The sequence below is a fragment of the Leguminivora glycinivorella genome, chromosome Z (assembly GCF_023078275.1).
Source record: "Leguminivora glycinivorella isolate SPB_JAAS2020 chromosome Z, LegGlyc_1.1, whole genome shotgun sequence".
NCBI lineage: Eukaryota > Metazoa > Arthropoda > Insecta > Lepidoptera > Tortricidae > Leguminivora > Leguminivora glycinivorella.
The window spans coordinates 28429825-28448181 of record NC_062998.1 but is presented as its reverse complement, the minus strand read 5'-3'; the positions used below and the strand labels follow the sequence as shown (position 1 = coordinate 28448181).

The 18357-nt window shown below is 36.0% G+C and overlaps 2 protein-coding genes across 2 annotated transcripts in view; both read left to right on the top strand.

Moving 5' to 3' along the window:
* LOC125241955 overlaps positions 1–10719 on the top strand; it is a 49801-nt gene extending 39082 nt beyond the window's left edge. The window contains exon 2 of the mRNA XM_048150670.1: positions 8715–10719. Within this exon, the coding sequence (XP_048006627.1) occupies positions 8715–10126 (1412 nt within the window). The 3' untranslated portion in view covers positions 10127–10719. The remainder of the gene's footprint in view (positions 1–8714) is intronic.
* Positions 1–18357, top strand: part of LOC125241956 (ichor) — a 122930-nt gene that overhangs the window by 39139 nt on the left and 65434 nt on the right. The window lies entirely within an intron of this gene.

The window sequence follows — 18357 nt, the reverse complement described above, 5'->3', positions numbered from 1 at the left end:
ACTAGGAACCCTTATAGTTTCGCCATGTCTGTCTGTCCGTCCGTCCGTCCGCGGATAATCTCAGTGACTGTTAGCACTAGAAAGCTGAAATTTGGTACCAATATGTATGTCGCAGTAAGATAGATAAAGCCGTTATATAGTTATAACCCTAGGAATATAATTATATGTCGTAACATAGTTAAACGAAAACGATTAATTGCTATCTTACTAGGAATATAACTATAATACGTTACTAGTTTAGTCATGTAGTTATATGACTGGATTCAGTTTAGTGAAATGATTGTAGGCAGGAGTGCGGCGGTGCGGCGGAGGAATAGTTATAACCCTAGGGAAATAATTATATGCCGTAACATAAATATCACAGAAAAAGTGGCGAAAATTCAATAAATAATTATGCACGAAAACGCAACCGTGACGTGAACGACAACCGATGCCGAACGACTGCCTTGTGGTAGCGGGTAAGCCCCGCCCCCGTCTCCACTGCACCCACGCACTACACTGCTACAATTATACTACTGAACTTAATCCAGTAATGTAACTATATTACTTAACTAGAGACGTATTATAATTATATCCCTAGACTAAGTTTAATCCAGTGATATAATTATATAACTAAACTAGTAACGTATTATAATTATATTCCTAGTAAGATGGTAAGGAATCGCTTTCGTTTAGCTATGTTACGGCATATAATTATATCCCTAGGGTTATAACTATAATTCCGCCGCACTGCCGCACTCCTGCCTACAATCATTTCACTAAACTGAATCCAGTCATATAACTATATGACTAAACTAGTAACGTATTATAGTTATATTCCTAGTAAGATAGCAATTAATCGCTTTCGTTTAACTATGTTACGACATATAATTATATCCCTAGGGTTATAACTATATAACGGCTTTATCTATCTTACTGCGACATGTATATCAATCACGCCGACAAGGTGCAAAAATAAAAAGTGGAAAAAATATATTGTTGGATAGGTATTTAAAAATGAATAAGGGTTTACTAAAATCGTTTTTTAATAATATTCATATTTTCGGAAATAATCGCTCCTAAAGGGAAAAAAAGTGTGCCCCCCCCCCTCCATCCCCTCAAATTTTTGAACCATATGTTTAAAAAATATGAAAAAATCACAAAAGTAGAACTTTATAAAGACTTTCTAGGAAAATTGTTTTGAACTTGATAGGTTCAGTAGTTTTTGAGAAAAATACGGAAATCTACGGAACCCTACACTGAGCGTGGCCCGACATGCTCTTGTCCGGTTTTTTTTATTTATATTGTCAGACTCTTATTTAACTCTATATTATGTAAACCTTGTTACACAGTGTAGGTTTGGGGTGAAAAAGAGTAAATGTAGTGTAGTCCTTGATCCGACACAGACGGCAGACGGACGCCGGAGCCGCTGCTTGCAGCTTTCACTCTCATCGCACACTACTAAGATTTATTTCCCTGTACTGACAGTTCAATGACTCATTGCACGACATAAGTGAGCGTTTGTGGTATCTTGAAATTTGAAATTATTCAATGAAAGCTGATCGCAACTGTTTATTATCGAGTGTAGCCTTAAAGTAATATTAATGAAGGTTACTGCGACTCTGTAGGACTGGGTTTTGAAGTATCCTTTTTTACTTCGTTTAGTTATATTTTTATCATTTAATAGCTAAAACAATTCGACTCACACTGTATAGCTATAAAACTGCAACTTATATGCTATTGCTAAGTTAGAAATGCTCTAGGCTAGGTATTGCATTCAATGAATATCAAAGCGTGTGCTCAGTTCTAGGACTTAATTGCACTAGTTTGTTGACGACATGGGAAGTGACATAAAAGTGAACACTTTCGTGATCAAAACCGATTCATATACTTAAGTTCGTATAACTTGAAAATTGTTCCGATTGGTTCCTACAGCCTTATAAGGAAAAGTAAACCATATCATCGGCGTAATTATATTTAAAAGTGCACAGTGTGTAGACACGCTGCAGCGGGACATGTGGTACAAATAGGACCGGAGCCGGCGATGCTAAATGTGACCATTGGATTCTAAAGATTCTATGGGATAGTCATGGAGGAGCGGGGCATCCCAATACAGGTTTACTTACCTAAAGGGAGTCCCAACTACTGATGGCAATATTGTAAACCTTTCAAGGAAATAAAACAATTTTCATTTTTTTTTCATGTGGTAGAAAGAAAATGTTATATAATGTGTTATTTTTAGCGAGCATAAAGAAATCGCAAGAGCATAAATGATTTTTTTTACTATTTTATTGGGTTTTCCTGTGGATGGCGAGCTTTCATATATTAATCAGGAGTTAAACAGACGCGCTCGAGTAACTCCAAACTCCAAACATCCCTTCTTGGGCTCCCTTACTATAAGGCCGCTATTACACAACCAGCCGAGTTGCGACGGCCAGCCGGTGTGTTGCGGGCATTACACGCCAGTGAGGTAATCCGTCGATTGCACAATATCATGTGCACACGGAAATAAAGACACCGCTCCGGTTACCGTACCACAACTGAGATTTAACAAAACCATCTCACACTCAAGTAGTGAAGCAGTTAATTTTATTACTTTGTCGGATATAGGTATTTTACTCGCCAACCATGCCAAACTGCAGATCTATGTATGACAAAAGGTTTCAGAGCAAATCCTCCGACGATCAGACCGACGGGCCTGGTGAAACAAAAGAAGAAGAGAGTTCCTAGTTGACTACGGAACCCTAAAAAGTTTTTATCTATAGCTTCATACCTTAAATCAGGATGTGCTTTAATTTTTCTAAATTAAGGAAATCAACGTCCGATTCTTTCAATTATCAGAGTCAGTACGGTGGAAACTCGTGGAAACTACTTAATTATAAATATTCTTTATAACAGTGTGTATTTTGCATGTGTCGGTCAGTTCCGTTGTTGCAAAGGACGTGTTTTCTTAATAGAGTAAAATGAGAATTATTTACCATAATGTAAAAAGTAGGAGATCGATAATCAAGGGATGAAATTGCGCCTTTTACCCGAAAAGACACTTCTTTTTGTGAAATAAAAATACATAACTAAGTAATAACTGCTAAGTAGGTTGTTTCGTAAATGACCTTTTTATGTATTTAACGAGTGGCGATGATAAATTTAAATCGGCTATGTTTATTAAATCGACACGAGTTACGATTTTCCTCTTCACACGTGTATCGTACGACGTTTTTTATTTAGTACCTACAGATGAAACTTGACCTGACAAAAAATTACTCAGATCTCGTACTAGTGCGATAAAAAAGCACCACCTGTACTGAAAACTTAAATACATACGACCTAAACGTACTCGTAACTATACAAGTAATTGGGGTAATAATGCCGTAATGGTAGGAAAACAAATGTACTCAAATAGGAAAATAGTAAGCAAATATAATAATAGTAACTTTATAAACACGACTCCGGACTTCTAGAGTTATATGTTGGAGGAATTTGGTTAAATATTGCGATTTCATGCATTGATACTTAAAATACGAATTTGTATCGTATAAAATTAACTTACAGTAATTTCACTTCTGTGATGTTTCCATTTCCATTATCTCCCTAGTCTCTTTCAATATTCAAATAATGTCATTTGATTTAATTATCTGTACACGCAATAATAAATATAATGTACATATGTAGGTAACCGGCAAAAAAACGACTTAAATACATATATTGAAATGAATGCAAATACGATTAAAAATAAGATTTTTATATGTATCTTTAAGTAAATACATTAGCGTGATAACTAATTATTTTAATTCGTGTTTTCCTGTTCTTAATTTTAGGTTTTAGGTCTTAATTTTCTTAAACCATATCCCTTATTACTTCCACCATATCCCTTAACCATATCCCATATCCCTTATTAGCTCTTATTATCTGTTGCTCTTTCATTTTAAATATTAGTTAGGTCATAATTATGCTAATTAAGTTACTAAATAGATTCGTAAACTCATGAGGAAAACATAGTTGTTTTGAAGTTATTAGTCACAGATGTTTATTACTTCGACACAAAGCGAAACGGAAATTACGTTTGTTATTACTTACTATATTAACTAAAACAGTGCTCAATCGTAGACCTCTTGCAGTTTAGTTTTTGAACATTTTATTTAAAATCATCGAGAGTTTTTACTGTACGATATTTTTATTGATATTATCTCAAACAAAAAAATATATAAGGTACGGCGGGACAATTTGGACTGGGGGACAATTGCAACTGAACTGATTAATATCTCCACGTTTTGCAATGTTTGCATTATTAAATAGAGTCAACTGAGGGGTCTATATTAATTCGCATAACTGAATACTCCTAATATGAATTGGCATACCGTTTATTACGCATAACGTTTAATACGCATATCATTATTTCGCATAACAGATTTCGTATAATGCTAATGCGCATAATGTAAATTGTTATAACGATAAATTGGTATAAGTATAATAAGCATAACTTTGTTTCGTAGAATGTTTAAATGGCATACAAGAAAATTATATTTTCACCACACTAACGGGTAACGGCTTACTTTTCTGTTCGAAAACAGATAGGAAAATTGCATTTTATCCACAAGAGTGCAAAATAATTTCATACAAATTTTAACTTGATGTCTTAGCTAGCTGATAGAATTTTACCTATAAATGATGATTTTGAATCATAAATATTGAAGTAATCGATGGATTTGATTTAGTTTGATGTTTTATAGCCAGTATTTTGTTCATGTTGGGGTGGTGAAAATTTTGGTTTTCAAACTCGGTGGCAATGTTTAACGTGCCGTACGAAGGTTAATGTGCCTTGAAACCCTCGCAACGCTCAAGATTCCACTTTTTGAACCACTCGCTACGCTCGCGGTTCAATATTGGAATCTTCCGCTTGCTCGTGTATCAGTATTGGCACGTGCGATCTGCGAAAATCTGAACGATGAAATAATATTACCTATTTAAATACTATCCATTTTCAATTTCTTTAGTAAGGTACAGTGGGGCAAATCTAGACTAAAAGGCAATTGTAACTAATCCATTTTTAAATTATTACACTATTTCCATTATTCCATGTACCCACTGAACACGCATACTACATAACTGGTAGACACTCTATTTTCTGAAAAACACTTAGTAATGTATAAATAAAATAAACACTCCTTAACTCAAATAATCTTTTTAATTTAAGATTAGCACATAAGTTCATAAATGCATGTATGTTTCTTAAAAATAAACAGTTTTTTTTAATAATGCAAACATTGTAAAACATGGAAGAAATTGACCAGTTACATTTGCCCCCACTCGAGATTTGCCCCGCTGTACCTTACTTACCCCTATTTTTTTCATGCTTAATAAGTGATACAGTATAAAATTAAACACTCAAAATCGAGCGCTCGAAATTTAAAAATCAGCCCCTGATTGATCCAATCGCTTGCTCCATACAGTTAGTAAGTATGGCAATTCATTTTAGAATAATTTAAGTTATACGAAATAATAGTATGCAAATTTCAATTATGCAGATTCATTGTTATGCGAAATAAGAATTATGCATTTTTAATATTATGCTTATTCAATGTTATGAACAATTATGTTATGCCAAATCTGTTATGCGAATTCTAATTATGCGAATTAATGATAGGCGAAATAGAGGGCACCCTCAACTGAGGTATATATATATATATATATATATATATATATATATATATATATATATATATATATATATATATATATATATATATATATATATATGTGTGTGTGTGTGTGTGTGTGTAGGTATGTATATATATATATATAACATATGTGTGTGTGTGTGCGTGTGCGTGTAGTGAGTGTATGTGTAGCGATTATGTGAAGGTAAACAGTTGAGGGATTGTATGTGGTGTGTGTGAGGGTGCACTTGGAGAATATGAATTAAGTAGCTATTAAAACAAAGAAGAATTGAACGATGACATTAATTTATTATTCTACGTATAATTTCTTTCAAAGCTTTGTTTGGGTAAATCTTCTCTCCGCTCCTCAGCTGCGCCATTTTTCCCTTTCAACGTCTTGTTTTGGGAATCTGGAATAAAAAGCTTTTTTATTACTTAAAAACGAATTTGCTATTCCCGGGTTGTTTCTTTTTATAATTAAAGTAATTTATAAGATATGTATTAATATTATTGAATTGAAATCATTTATTTCAGACTTATTGGTACATAATAATAAATAAATACATACATTATTAATATGAAATAGGCTTCTTTTACAAAAAATATAAATTAGCGACTCCATCATTCCATTTTTAACTATGTTCCACTTCATCCATCTTTTGTCGCCGTCCGCTCATTACTAGTATAGCGCGAGAGAAAGAGACAAACTGCGTAAGACCAAATCAAGGAATTTACTTTAATTATTCTAGAAAATAAATGTTTTTTGTAAGTTAGGAAGCCATTTTGACCACAAATGCATAACATTATAAAATTATTAACAATTACTTACCGGAAATACGATACGTCATCCTTTTTCAACGTATATAAGGTGTTATTTTTGCACTTTTTTACGGAGCACTTAGGCATGTTGCCGACACGGCGGATGAAGCGCTACTGACCGCCCAATTTACACTGGTCAAAAAGAGAAATAAAAAAACAAAGTGTGATGTAAAGCTGCATTTTTGGTATGTTATTTGGGGTCCTTGGGGGAATGTAGGACTATATTTTGCAAGCAAAAAAATGGTGTGCTAACTTCGTAATTTAAAAAAAAAAGTAAAAAAATCAGACTTTTTTTGGTTTTTGCCGTTTTATTAAAAAACTATGCATTTTTGGTCAAAAATTGCTGTGTAATGTTGAAAGCGCATTAAATTCCAAACAGTTTGACATCCTTTTTATCAATGTCTGTCAAATATTTTTTGAGATATGAAGCGTCAAAAAAGAGCATTTTTCCCCTTTCTATGAAAATATTCGTTTTGCTCATATTTTGAGACTGATATCAGCAAAACAACTCAGGCTATTACATAAATTGTAAAATAAAATTTCACTAGCTTTCATTTAAGACCAAAAGAGTGCCAGTTATTTAAAAAAATAGGATTATATCATAAGTCTAGTATAACTGGATCAGAAATAATCGGTGGATGGTAATGGCTAAATGGGATAGTTTACATATATTTACAGGAGGCGTAGCGGAGAACGAATTATTATTATTTGGGGGCTATTCAAGTATTACTCAGACACATATTTGCGTATATCAAATCAACATTTATTTAGTAAGTTAAGTTTACGGTCAGAAAGAGCTCAGGAACGCCGCTTGGCGGAAAAAAATATTTACGAGTAGAAAACCCTAAAATTAATTGAATCATATTGTTCCGAAATTGTTCTTGTACGGACTGGTTTTTAAAGCATATCACTGAGGGTCAATTACATCGATGCAATCTCACGAGCGTTGTCGTGGACGTGCCCGAATCATAGTATTCTCCGTTTAACGAAATATCAGTACATAGTATGTGTTGTATTGCACGCGCAGGTCTCTCACCGCCGCGCAGGTGTAGTCGGACCATAACTCGACAGTATACACGCTTGTACAAAAACTGAGGAACAGCTGTCTTTTTACGCTGTCACTACATTTGGCGAATCTTCTAGCCAACATGTTTGACCTTACTGCGGTGGCTCGCCTCTGCCTTTCTATGTCCTCCTGGTCTTTTAAACTGGACAACAAGATGTGGCCAAGATATTTGACTTCGTGTACTCTCCGCAATTGAACTCCATCAAGCAAAAGAGGTGGTACATGTGTGGGCATATGTGCTGCCTCCATGAGCATAAATTCAGACTTGTCCGGATTGTATCTCATGTTATGCTGGCTGGCGTATCTCTCGCATTCTGCAAGTAACTTACGCATAGCTCCCACCGATGGTGCTAGTAGGACCATATCGTCTGCATATGCGATGTGATTTATAATTTGCCCATTGATGGAGCAGCCAACCTCGGTACTGGTGAAAGCCTGCGACAGCCCATCCATGTACACGCTGAAGAGAGCTGGAGACATACTGCTTCCTTGTCTCACGCCACAGTTTAGCCCGCTGGCTGTGGACAGAGTTGACTTCCATCTTACTACGTTCTTCTGCTGGGAATACCACTTCTCCAGTATCTTAATAATTGGCGTGGGCGCTTTCCCTTCCCGTAGTTTATTCCACAGTAATTGGTGGTAAAATACAACTCAAGTGGACTTTCTATCACTACAGGAGTTGTGCCATCAAGATGCAGAACCAGGACCCTCAAAAAGGAAAAAGTAAAATGTAACAAATTCTGTTTTATTTTTCTAACTAGCGACCCGCCCCGGCTTCGCATGGGTACTATACCTACATGTAAACCTTCCTCTATAATCACTCTATCTATTAAAAAAAACCGCATCAAAATCCGTTGCGTAGTTTTAAAGATTTAAGCATACATAGGGACAGAAACAGCGACTATGTTTTATACTATGTAGTGATTTACTAAACTTCAAAATTTTACTGTATTTTATTTCTTCATTAGTAATAGTCAAATCGATGCAAAGTTAGCTTAGACATTTTTTCAGATAAACGGATATCAAAGAAAGTAAGATCGAATAGATAGCACTTTCAACCTAAAACTTTTAGCGTAAACTATTTTACCTTAACCAATCTACCAGACTCTTGGATTTAAAATAGAACCGACATTGCAGTTCAAAATCTATATCTGTATCTGAAACGTAAATGTAATTAGTATTTTCTCTTTTTACAGGAGAAAGCTGCGTCGAGAAGCCTCTGGCAACCTTGTGGCGGAACTACCAGCAGTCTTCAAAGCCTGACGTGGTTATGAAATTGTCAGTTTCTAATTCCGGTCTGAAAGGCGTCACCAAAGAACACGGTCTCACTGAATACTGGTCCCACCGAATCACATACTGTGCCAGTCCTCCTCATTACCCTAAACTTTTTTGCTGGGTATATCGACACGAGGGGAAAAAATTAAAACATGAGCTACGTTGTCACGCCGTTCTATGCGCCAAAGAAATTGTGTCAAAGAAGATCACAGAAGAACTCCAAATTAGAGTAAAACAAGCACTTCTTGAATTTAAAAAGGATCGAATATCAAAACAAAACGCCCGATTAAGCCTTGCTAATAGTGTATATGATAATCCAAGCATGCCACGAAGAAAAATTCTTCTGAGCGTCGGTGCAATGAACTATCGTCCGCCTTTAGAACGATCAAAATCCGCTCCCAAGCTTGGTGCTATTGAAGAACTCTGTTCAGAGGAGGACGAAGAGGAAGCGGAAATGAATGCCAAGCAAAACATTTGTAATATTTGGGCAAGAAATTCCTTGTCGGAGGATTCTGCCACGAGTTATTGTTCTTCGCCAATGTTACAACGCCTAAAGTCCCCGCGAAAACTATCGTGCCCGAGCGTCATGCACAGGACACGCTCGCAATCGGACAGTGGCCCTGTCTCGGATCAACTAATTGACATTCTTGTGCAGGAAAGCCAAAAAAATATGAACAATAATTTAAGCGATAACGAAGCTAGTCAAGATGAAGCCAAGAAACAGGAACAAAGAACGCATACTTTAGAATCAATCTCCGAATCAAGCGAATTGCCTAATAATCCGACTTGCATGGGCCAGAACAGAAATTTACAATTATTATCTCAAAGTAACTTCCTCGTCACGGATAGCGACGACGGATCAGTTTCTTCTGGCTGTGAGACGGCCAGCACGGTGAATTCTGACGCTGAGCCGTCCTCCTTGCCATCGCATTACGTTCAAGATGAGATTAAGGAAGCTTCAGAGAGCGAACAGAAGATTGCTGCGTCGGAAAGAACACAACACTTTGAATGCATCGGCAATGAGGGCGGCTGTTCCAGTGCAGTTGAAACTCAAAATGAAGTCAACCTTGTGCCGATCGGAGAAAAGAGTTCATTCCGTCGCAGATCGACGTATCCACCATTACGCATAGACGCCGTGTTTAATGAGTTTGAAGGCAAGTTTGGGTCACTTATTAACAATGGCACTGATATTGACAGTTTCAATTCTAGTTCGGAAACGGACGTTTTTAAAAATTCAGGGGACAACGACAGTGCCTGCTCTGATGAGTCTGGATACTCGGAATTAGTCGAAAATGGCAAAGATAGTATCATCGGTAGTACTATTATGGTTTGATCTAAACCGTGAAACCAGTTTACTTTTTTCGGTGAATGTATAAATAAAACTCATATTTTTAAAATAAATGTGCACCGTAATGTATAAAGGTTATTAGTTAATTTTTAAGCGATTTAGAATGGGCGCATAGAAAATTGTACATCTTAATTATGCTAATAGTAGGATCTACTAGAACCAGTTATCTTTTTTATGTATATATTGTAGTAATAGCTCCTAATTCTTAAATATGACTAAAGAACCCGAAACATAATATTTGTTTGCATAACATACTCGTATTAGCCTGATTGTTACGAATGCCCAGTAGTCGGTTCCAGTCTTATGTGGTAGCGAATTAGTGTCGTCGGATTATATGTCCTACCTGTAAATTCCACAGATAGTAGAACTCTTTTAATATTTTACACGGCATTGGGTGTTGATTATAAGTTGCGGGTAGTATGGACACATAAAATAGCGGATTTATTAATAATATAATAGTAATTCTGAGATTGTACTTAGACATTCCATAACGAATTAAACCGTAATATTGGGTCATTCATTATGTTCATCGTATTATTGTACGATACATAAAGAAAAATAATAAATATGTCAATAGAGTGGTGAATCTTATTAAATAACCTGTAACTTAATATTAGATACTACAGATTTCTTATACTCCTTAATACACTTTGTTGTCAGTCCGTCCGTCTCTCTGTCTACAGAGATCGATTACCTATCTTGGGAACGGTAGGTATCAAGTTAATTTAAACAATTTAAGTAAGTAAGTCAACAAGATCATTTAACATCAAAAAATTGTACTGTAGTTAATACCACAAAAGACATGTTTTTCACAGAAGCAACATTTATTAAGATCTTTCGTTTGATCTCTTACTTATACCTATTCTTAATGATATCAACTTACAGTAGTATTCCGTACTCTGTTCCCTGCGTTATTTGTTGTGTCAAAGGCGTCGAAGCGTATTAAGGTATACCTAAATACAAAAGAAAATCAAAAAATTATTAATTTGAAAATAATAGTTATTTGTTATACAAGGGGGCAAAGTTGTATTTTAACGCCGAGTGTGGAATTGAAAAACGAGCAAGTGAAAGGATTCTATAGTTGAACCACGAGCGAAGCGAGTGGTTCGAGAATAGAATCCTGAACTTGCGAGTTTTTTAACACACGAGAAGAAAAATACATTTGCACCCGAGTGTAACACAAAACTTTTCCCCTCACTATAGCGAGGAAACTACAACGCAAATAATGCGTTTATCACTGCTTCCAGTAGTTCCACAGGTGGTAAATCATCTTTATTACTAGATTCATCTACTTTTATCAATTTAAAAGCAGTTTATTTGACTTTATTCAAGGTCAAATTACTTTACCCACTAGTGGATAAAATGCGTTTTTACCCGCTGGTATTAAAGGACAAAACACGTGTTTCCGAGCTGGTGAGGGGAAAAATCTAATAATACGTTCAGTATGAGGTTTTCGCTGTTTTCGTATGATAATCGTACATACACGAGCAATGCGCAATGTTTCAACATTGGATATGAAATAATTCAAGGTCAAGTCGAGTACTTATGACAAAAACAGGATTTTTTTAACCCTTTATTCGGTAGCGGCAAAATACTTGCCGTCATACATAAAACAAAAACGCATCTCTACAATAACAATTGCCGCTTAAAATCGAATAACTAGAACAAACGTCAAAATAGTTAAAGGGTTCAAAAATATTGTTATTTGTATTCCTATTTAACCCATGCATTTTTGATATTTACAATATGTACTTAACTTACATACACATATATTTCATTATTATACGAGACCACACTGCAACTGTAATGCAAGAAGTAACAGCAAATAGTTAGTGTCGCCAAGTTTTTGTCATTGTACTACGGAATCCTAAAAGTCAACGCAGAAATTTCCTTTCAAAACGATTGACAAAGAGGCTACCGTGCTACGGGAGAATGTTTTGGAATCAGTCGTCATAGCTACGACCCGATTTGGGTTGTAGCCCCAGGGGTAACCTTAATCTCGCGTTATTGACCGCCTCTACCTGAAGCACAGTATAACCGACAAATTCTTACTTGACTGAAAACTGACTTTCATAATTTTCATTGTATGTAATAGACTCGGGAACAAATAATAATAATAATATGAGCTTACCACATAAACACACAGGGTGGGGCAGTGATAAATGCATTTTCAAAATGAAAACAAATTTTGTGTGTTCATAATTATATAAAGTATATTTAGTATTTAGACAAGTAAATAAATAACTATAGTTCATTTATTGATTGCATTAAAACATGTCAAAAAACCAAACTAAAAAAAAACTAAAACCTTAACTAAAAATAATTACAAACAGTAATTAGTCAATACCCCTCCGCACCGCACCGCACCTTAAAAATTAAATAATCGAGACAGTCTGTCCGAGTCCGTGGCAGTCTTAAACGAAAGATGGAAGTCAAAGTTAAAGTTGTGAGGATATTGGTTTCTTGGCGAATAATCTCCTTTTATTTTGCTGTGGTTGCCGGATTTTTGGAGTACACTTACACTTCAAGTACGGGTAACCCAACAAAAAGAAGTCTGCCGGCGTTAAGTTAGGACAGCTTCTTGGAGGCCAAGCATTATCACCCTGTCTCGATATCAACAATATAATAACATTTATTATAATAAATTGTTTTCAAAAAAAGGCTCAGATGCAAAACTTGCTGTCTTCCCGTGTAGTGTAAGACACCATTTTTAATCGACTTAAAAAAAGGAGGAGGTTCTCAATTCGACTTTTTTTTTTGAATAATGATTTGCTTCATTTTATTCTAAATGACACCATTGTTATATGGTATGTTATTGTTGTATGCCAACACTTTATAATAATTATAATAAATAAACAAATGAGGTCGAGACGAAAAGGAAATTAATCACTGGCTCACCCTGTACAGTGAGCTGCGAAATTATGAATGCATTGATAAATTTGCCATTTACTTCACTATATGCCCCTACTAGAATTCGAACTCAGGCCCATTAACAGAAATATTTTTAACTAATGCTGTGACAACAAAAAAGATTATAAATTGAAAAGTGGTCAGTGGCTACGTATGTAACAGTGATTGATATACACAATGTTTTTCATCACACTCGCGAAGCAATAACCTTTTAATTTTAAACTAAATGTATTATAACTTAAATTAAAATTTAGAAAAAACCCCGACCGCGATATAGTGGACCGATTTTCATGAAACATGGCTAAAACACCCATAATTCAGCTTTCAAAAAAAAAAATCGAACTCGGTTTATCCGTTCAGGAGCTACGATGCCACAGACAGACACACACACACAAATAGACAGTCGTTTTTGCGTCGGGGGTTAAAAAATACCTACGCTGACATTTCGAAATTCGTCCGACATTTTATAATATTTGATAGGTCGTGGAAAGCCCCACCCAGGTATTCACTTTACCGCTCATTACGTATCAGTATGCAGCAATGTAACTTTTGTTTACAGGAGGCGGTCTAAATAATTTTATCAAATCACATTATTGCAATATTTATCTGAAGCCTTACGTATTACATAATACCAGATAAACTGACAACTCATCCCAAACAATGCTGCAAGAATCTTCATTGTTACTGATGTAGATGCAGCTAATTATTCATTAGTTTTATTATACGATTGCACTAAAATTGGTGTACTGTATGTACGGTAGCAGATTGTGGAGCTGTCAACGTTCGCCAAGTTGGCTTTAGTCATAAATTAAATATAACAAGATCATACCATCCCTTACATTAAAATGCGACCGCCTAAGACCGCGCTTACATTCCACCACACATAGATGGCGCCACAAAAAAAATGTCTTGTAGCTTTCGATTATACTTGTAGATGGCGTTAAGTGTCACTTTTGACATAAATTTACGGCTCGGAATTGACCCTTAATGCCAATCTACAAATAATTGGTGGCAACAAGGCATTTTTTTGTGGCGCCATCTATGTGTGGTGGAGTGTAAGCGCGTTCGTAGGCGGTCGCATTTTAATGTAGGGGATGGTATGATCTTGTTATATTTAATTTATGCTTTAGTGAACTACCTAGTATATCAAAAGGAATGCTTATGGTGCGACTTTGTCCGTATGTTTGTGTGTAAATTTGCTATTGATTTGTAATTTGGAACAGTTAGGTATAGTGCGTTTACCTAAAATATGCAATGAAATAATAAAACCAAAAATGATGATTTTGACTGTTTTCTATCCTAACTTAATAGCTAGCTTATTCAGTGCTTAGGTATACAAAATCTTGATTATATGGTTCGATGCGCGGTTTAGGAGATGCAGCCATATGAAGATTTCTAAAATTTCTACTTTATATTTGAACTTGGAAAAGTTATTATACCAGGCATCGTAGCCGAATGGCATCTCTACGATGCGAAACGAAAACGAAACGCCGCGAAAGGTAGTCGGGCTCTGTCGTGCCAATACGCAAGAGCGATAGAGATAGATATCTACGAGCGTTTCGTGAATGTTTGTGCCCGAAGCCCGAAGATTTTAAGCGTGAAGATTTTAAGACGCTACAGGATACAGGAGCGAAAATGCTAAAATGGAAAGGAGCCCCCCTTTCAATTTGGGAATTGTAGTTATATATTATCGAAAAAAAATTGTCCATTCAGAACAACTCAGTTAAAAGATATTGCCAAAGAAAACTAAAATCGAGGTTCCGCTCTCGACTGTTTCCTCCTTCAAAATAATCAATCGTAACGAAATTTCAGAACCTGAATAACAATGAAATTGTCTGTGTCGGACCGTTTAGTTTTTTTGACTAATTATTACTAATTCTGAATACCACAACTTTTTTTGCGCTATAATCAACAAGGCCGTTTTAGGAAATTTTGAATAACAATATAAAAAAAATCAAAACGGTCCGACACAGATAAAATAAAAAAACTGTGTTGAAAAAATCAGTGTTCTATCTTCAAAAACCAGGGAGGAAATAGTCGAGTGTTTGTATGGAGAATTAACCCCTCCTGTATCGTCTTAACAGCGTATTCCTGAGCCTGACCATAATTTAGACTATTCTAATAAATATTGTCTACATGTTTTAGTTTAGACACACTAAAGCGCCATCTCTGGTCGATTGTTATAACCTTATAACGAAACAACCAGTTGCTACAAGCGCTGTAATAAACGTATCAGGTACTGCCGCTAGGTGTCGGTAGCGACCGATTACGGCGACAGCTTGGTCTCGTACAAGGTGTGTAAAGTGCAAACTTATAGATGGCAGTATAATACTGCTAGATGTATAATAAATTAATAATATAACTCCGTATAGGCAGTATAATAAAGAGTACTATCGTACAGTATGGCCACTTCCGCTCCCCGCTGAAAGTGCCGCCCACCCCCTCTCGGTTACCTCACAGTTACTGCCTGTCAAAAACACGAACAGTCGACCTGTCATATTTCACTCATACAAGCATAGTACGCGTTCACCTACACGAGCTTAGACTGCGTGCTAATAGGAACGCGCCTCTTTCATATATTAGATCGCCAGTGTCCGAGGTGTGGTATAGATATGGTAGTGAAAATAAATTTAATGTACCACGGAAACATCAAGAAAATCTTATGCATGTCTTTGTGATACTCGGTTATATAAATAGAAGGCCTAACTAGCTATTATTATGGTCACTGTGATAGTACTGAACATCTGAAGTAGCTTTCCGTCTACCGTCTGGCCTAGCGGGAGTTCGACAAAATTTGAATATAAAACCTTCTTTACCGTACTAATTGCAATCATTGTTGCCTAAACAACTTATCTATTTATTATCTATAGGATAGGTATAGAATTTATATTTTGAAAAAGTACCTACCATATTCAAACATTTGTAAATTATTTGCTAATTTCGTATTTGGACGAAAACTGCAGTAAGTGGAGATAAACGAGTTCAATGGATTTATAGGTATAATATTTTACCAATTAAAAAATTGTTTTTAGTTAAAGGTAAGACATACTTATGTAACATATACCTGCTCTTTGGTTAAGGGGCTTAAATTAAATAGTCAAAACGGAGGCTCTAAATATCTTTAAACCTGTGTCGATAGATGGCTGTCAATGCAAATCCACCAGACTACTTATGACTGCTACTTCAATTAAACCCTTAGGCCGATAGTCCACATATGTTTATCATAGAAATATGATCATAGGGTCTGTATGCCTCCCTTTTTCTCCAACGTGAAGAAAAAGGACGGCATGTTGCCTATGATCATATTTCTATAAACATATGATAGTGGACTATCGGCCTTAAGGCTCTAGAACAGCGGTTCTCAAACTTATTTTCCCATGGAACCCTTTTAGAAAGCAAAATATCTGATGGAACCCTTAAATTAAATAAACAAAAATAATAGTTTATTGCAGTCTTTATTTTAATAAGTAGGTAATCATAATAGTAAAATCTAATCATTATATTCTAATGTGAAAATGAAACATTTTTTAACAATTGGTGAATATTTGGTTTTATGGAAGAGTGTTGAAGTTGCATATCAGGTAACCAAAGGTTATACGGAGCCCCCAGAGAGGCTTTGCGGAACCCTAGGGATCCGCGGAGCACACTTTGAGTATGGCTGCTCTAGAACATACTCGTACTGCCAATTTGTTAGCCATGTCCCACAATATTATCAGACGAAATCGCTTACTTACATTTTTCAGACGTATTAGAAGAACCTATTTCGTAAGGAAGGGACAGTCCTTTTTTCACGACTGTGAAATAGGTTTTGAGCGTTAGTGACCCTGCCTGCTAAGCTGCGGTCGTGGGACTCAGTCAAGCTGTGTAAGAAGTCCTATAATATTTATTTATTTTATTTACTGCCGAAAATGACTTACTTGCGACGTTGAGGTTTTCAGCCGAGGATGCAGTCTCACCAGCACAGGGATGGAGTTAGGGTATCTACATAGGTTAGCATCCCAGACAAAGCTCAAGCAGACAACCCATGCTCCAAGTGTTGAAGGACCAGCGGGAGCTTAGCTCATAAACGTAAAATTATAATAAAAAAATAAAATTATGGTTTGTTGATGAGCCGGCCTTACCGTGGTGTTGGTATACTGTCCTTGTAATTTAGGGCGGCTGCACTTATTCTCTCTTCCGTTACACTCGCGAATCGTTATTTTATAATTATACTATTATTCAAGTTTATCGGTTCAGTAGTTTTGAAGAAAATTGGCTGTGACAGACGGACATACAGACGCACGAGTGATCCTATAAATGTTCCGTTTTTCCTTTTTGAGGTACGGAACCATAAAAATGAGGTTAAATCTATCATAAACCAGGAGCGAGCGGGATGGACCAAGGCACCGACGTCATTCCATCAAGCCTCTTGCCATCAAACTTGGTAGCTTAGCTATAAACATTTTGTTTAAAAGTTAATAATTAAAAAGTATTCGTACCTTATTCATTGCCGAGACTCGTGCTCTTTCGAATATAAGACATCACAAATTTATACGCTACTATGTCTAAGATAAAAAAAATGCACGGTAACAATAGACTAAAATACCAGTAGTTGTTCAATTTTACGCTGGATGTATCAAAGTGCATAACTTTCCCAGAAGTGCAAGGTGGTCATAAGGAAGACTTGTTCTAATATGGCACCGACATTGAACAAAACTATGCTGCCTACCAAAATTATAAACGGTCATAAATTTTTACCTTAGAGTTACTTTGGTATGAACAAAGGACAAAGAGATAAAGGACGGTGGTGACGTTTGCAGTAGCCAATAAAGGTAATGTTTTGGTGGACAATTGTGTTTGAGAACAGAGGAAGCTACAGGTGGTATTGTTGAAATTGTCGAAATGAAATAGCATTAAACTGAAAAATGGATACCATAGATCTATTGTGCAATGACGCTTGCAGTTACTTAACATAGCCAAGACACCCTAAAATGGAACCGTCATAATATGACGAGAATGTTATTTAAATATTGTAGAAAATGCATAATTTTGACCTATTATTCTGACCGTCTGTGTCTGTTATTGGTTTCTATTTCGGAACAGGTACGATTTAATCAGTATATTACGATAGAAGTGCGGAAAAAAGGAAATTCGAAATGAGTAGCGATAAATTAAAACACGACCAAAGGGAGTGTTTTAAATCGACACGAGGACTTTTTGCACGCGTGTACCTAATAATAGCTGGGAGGAACGTGCGGAGATGAGACCGGAGTGGCGTCGTAGCTTGAGGGAGGGTATGGTAAAGCTTGACGAGCTTTGATTGGACC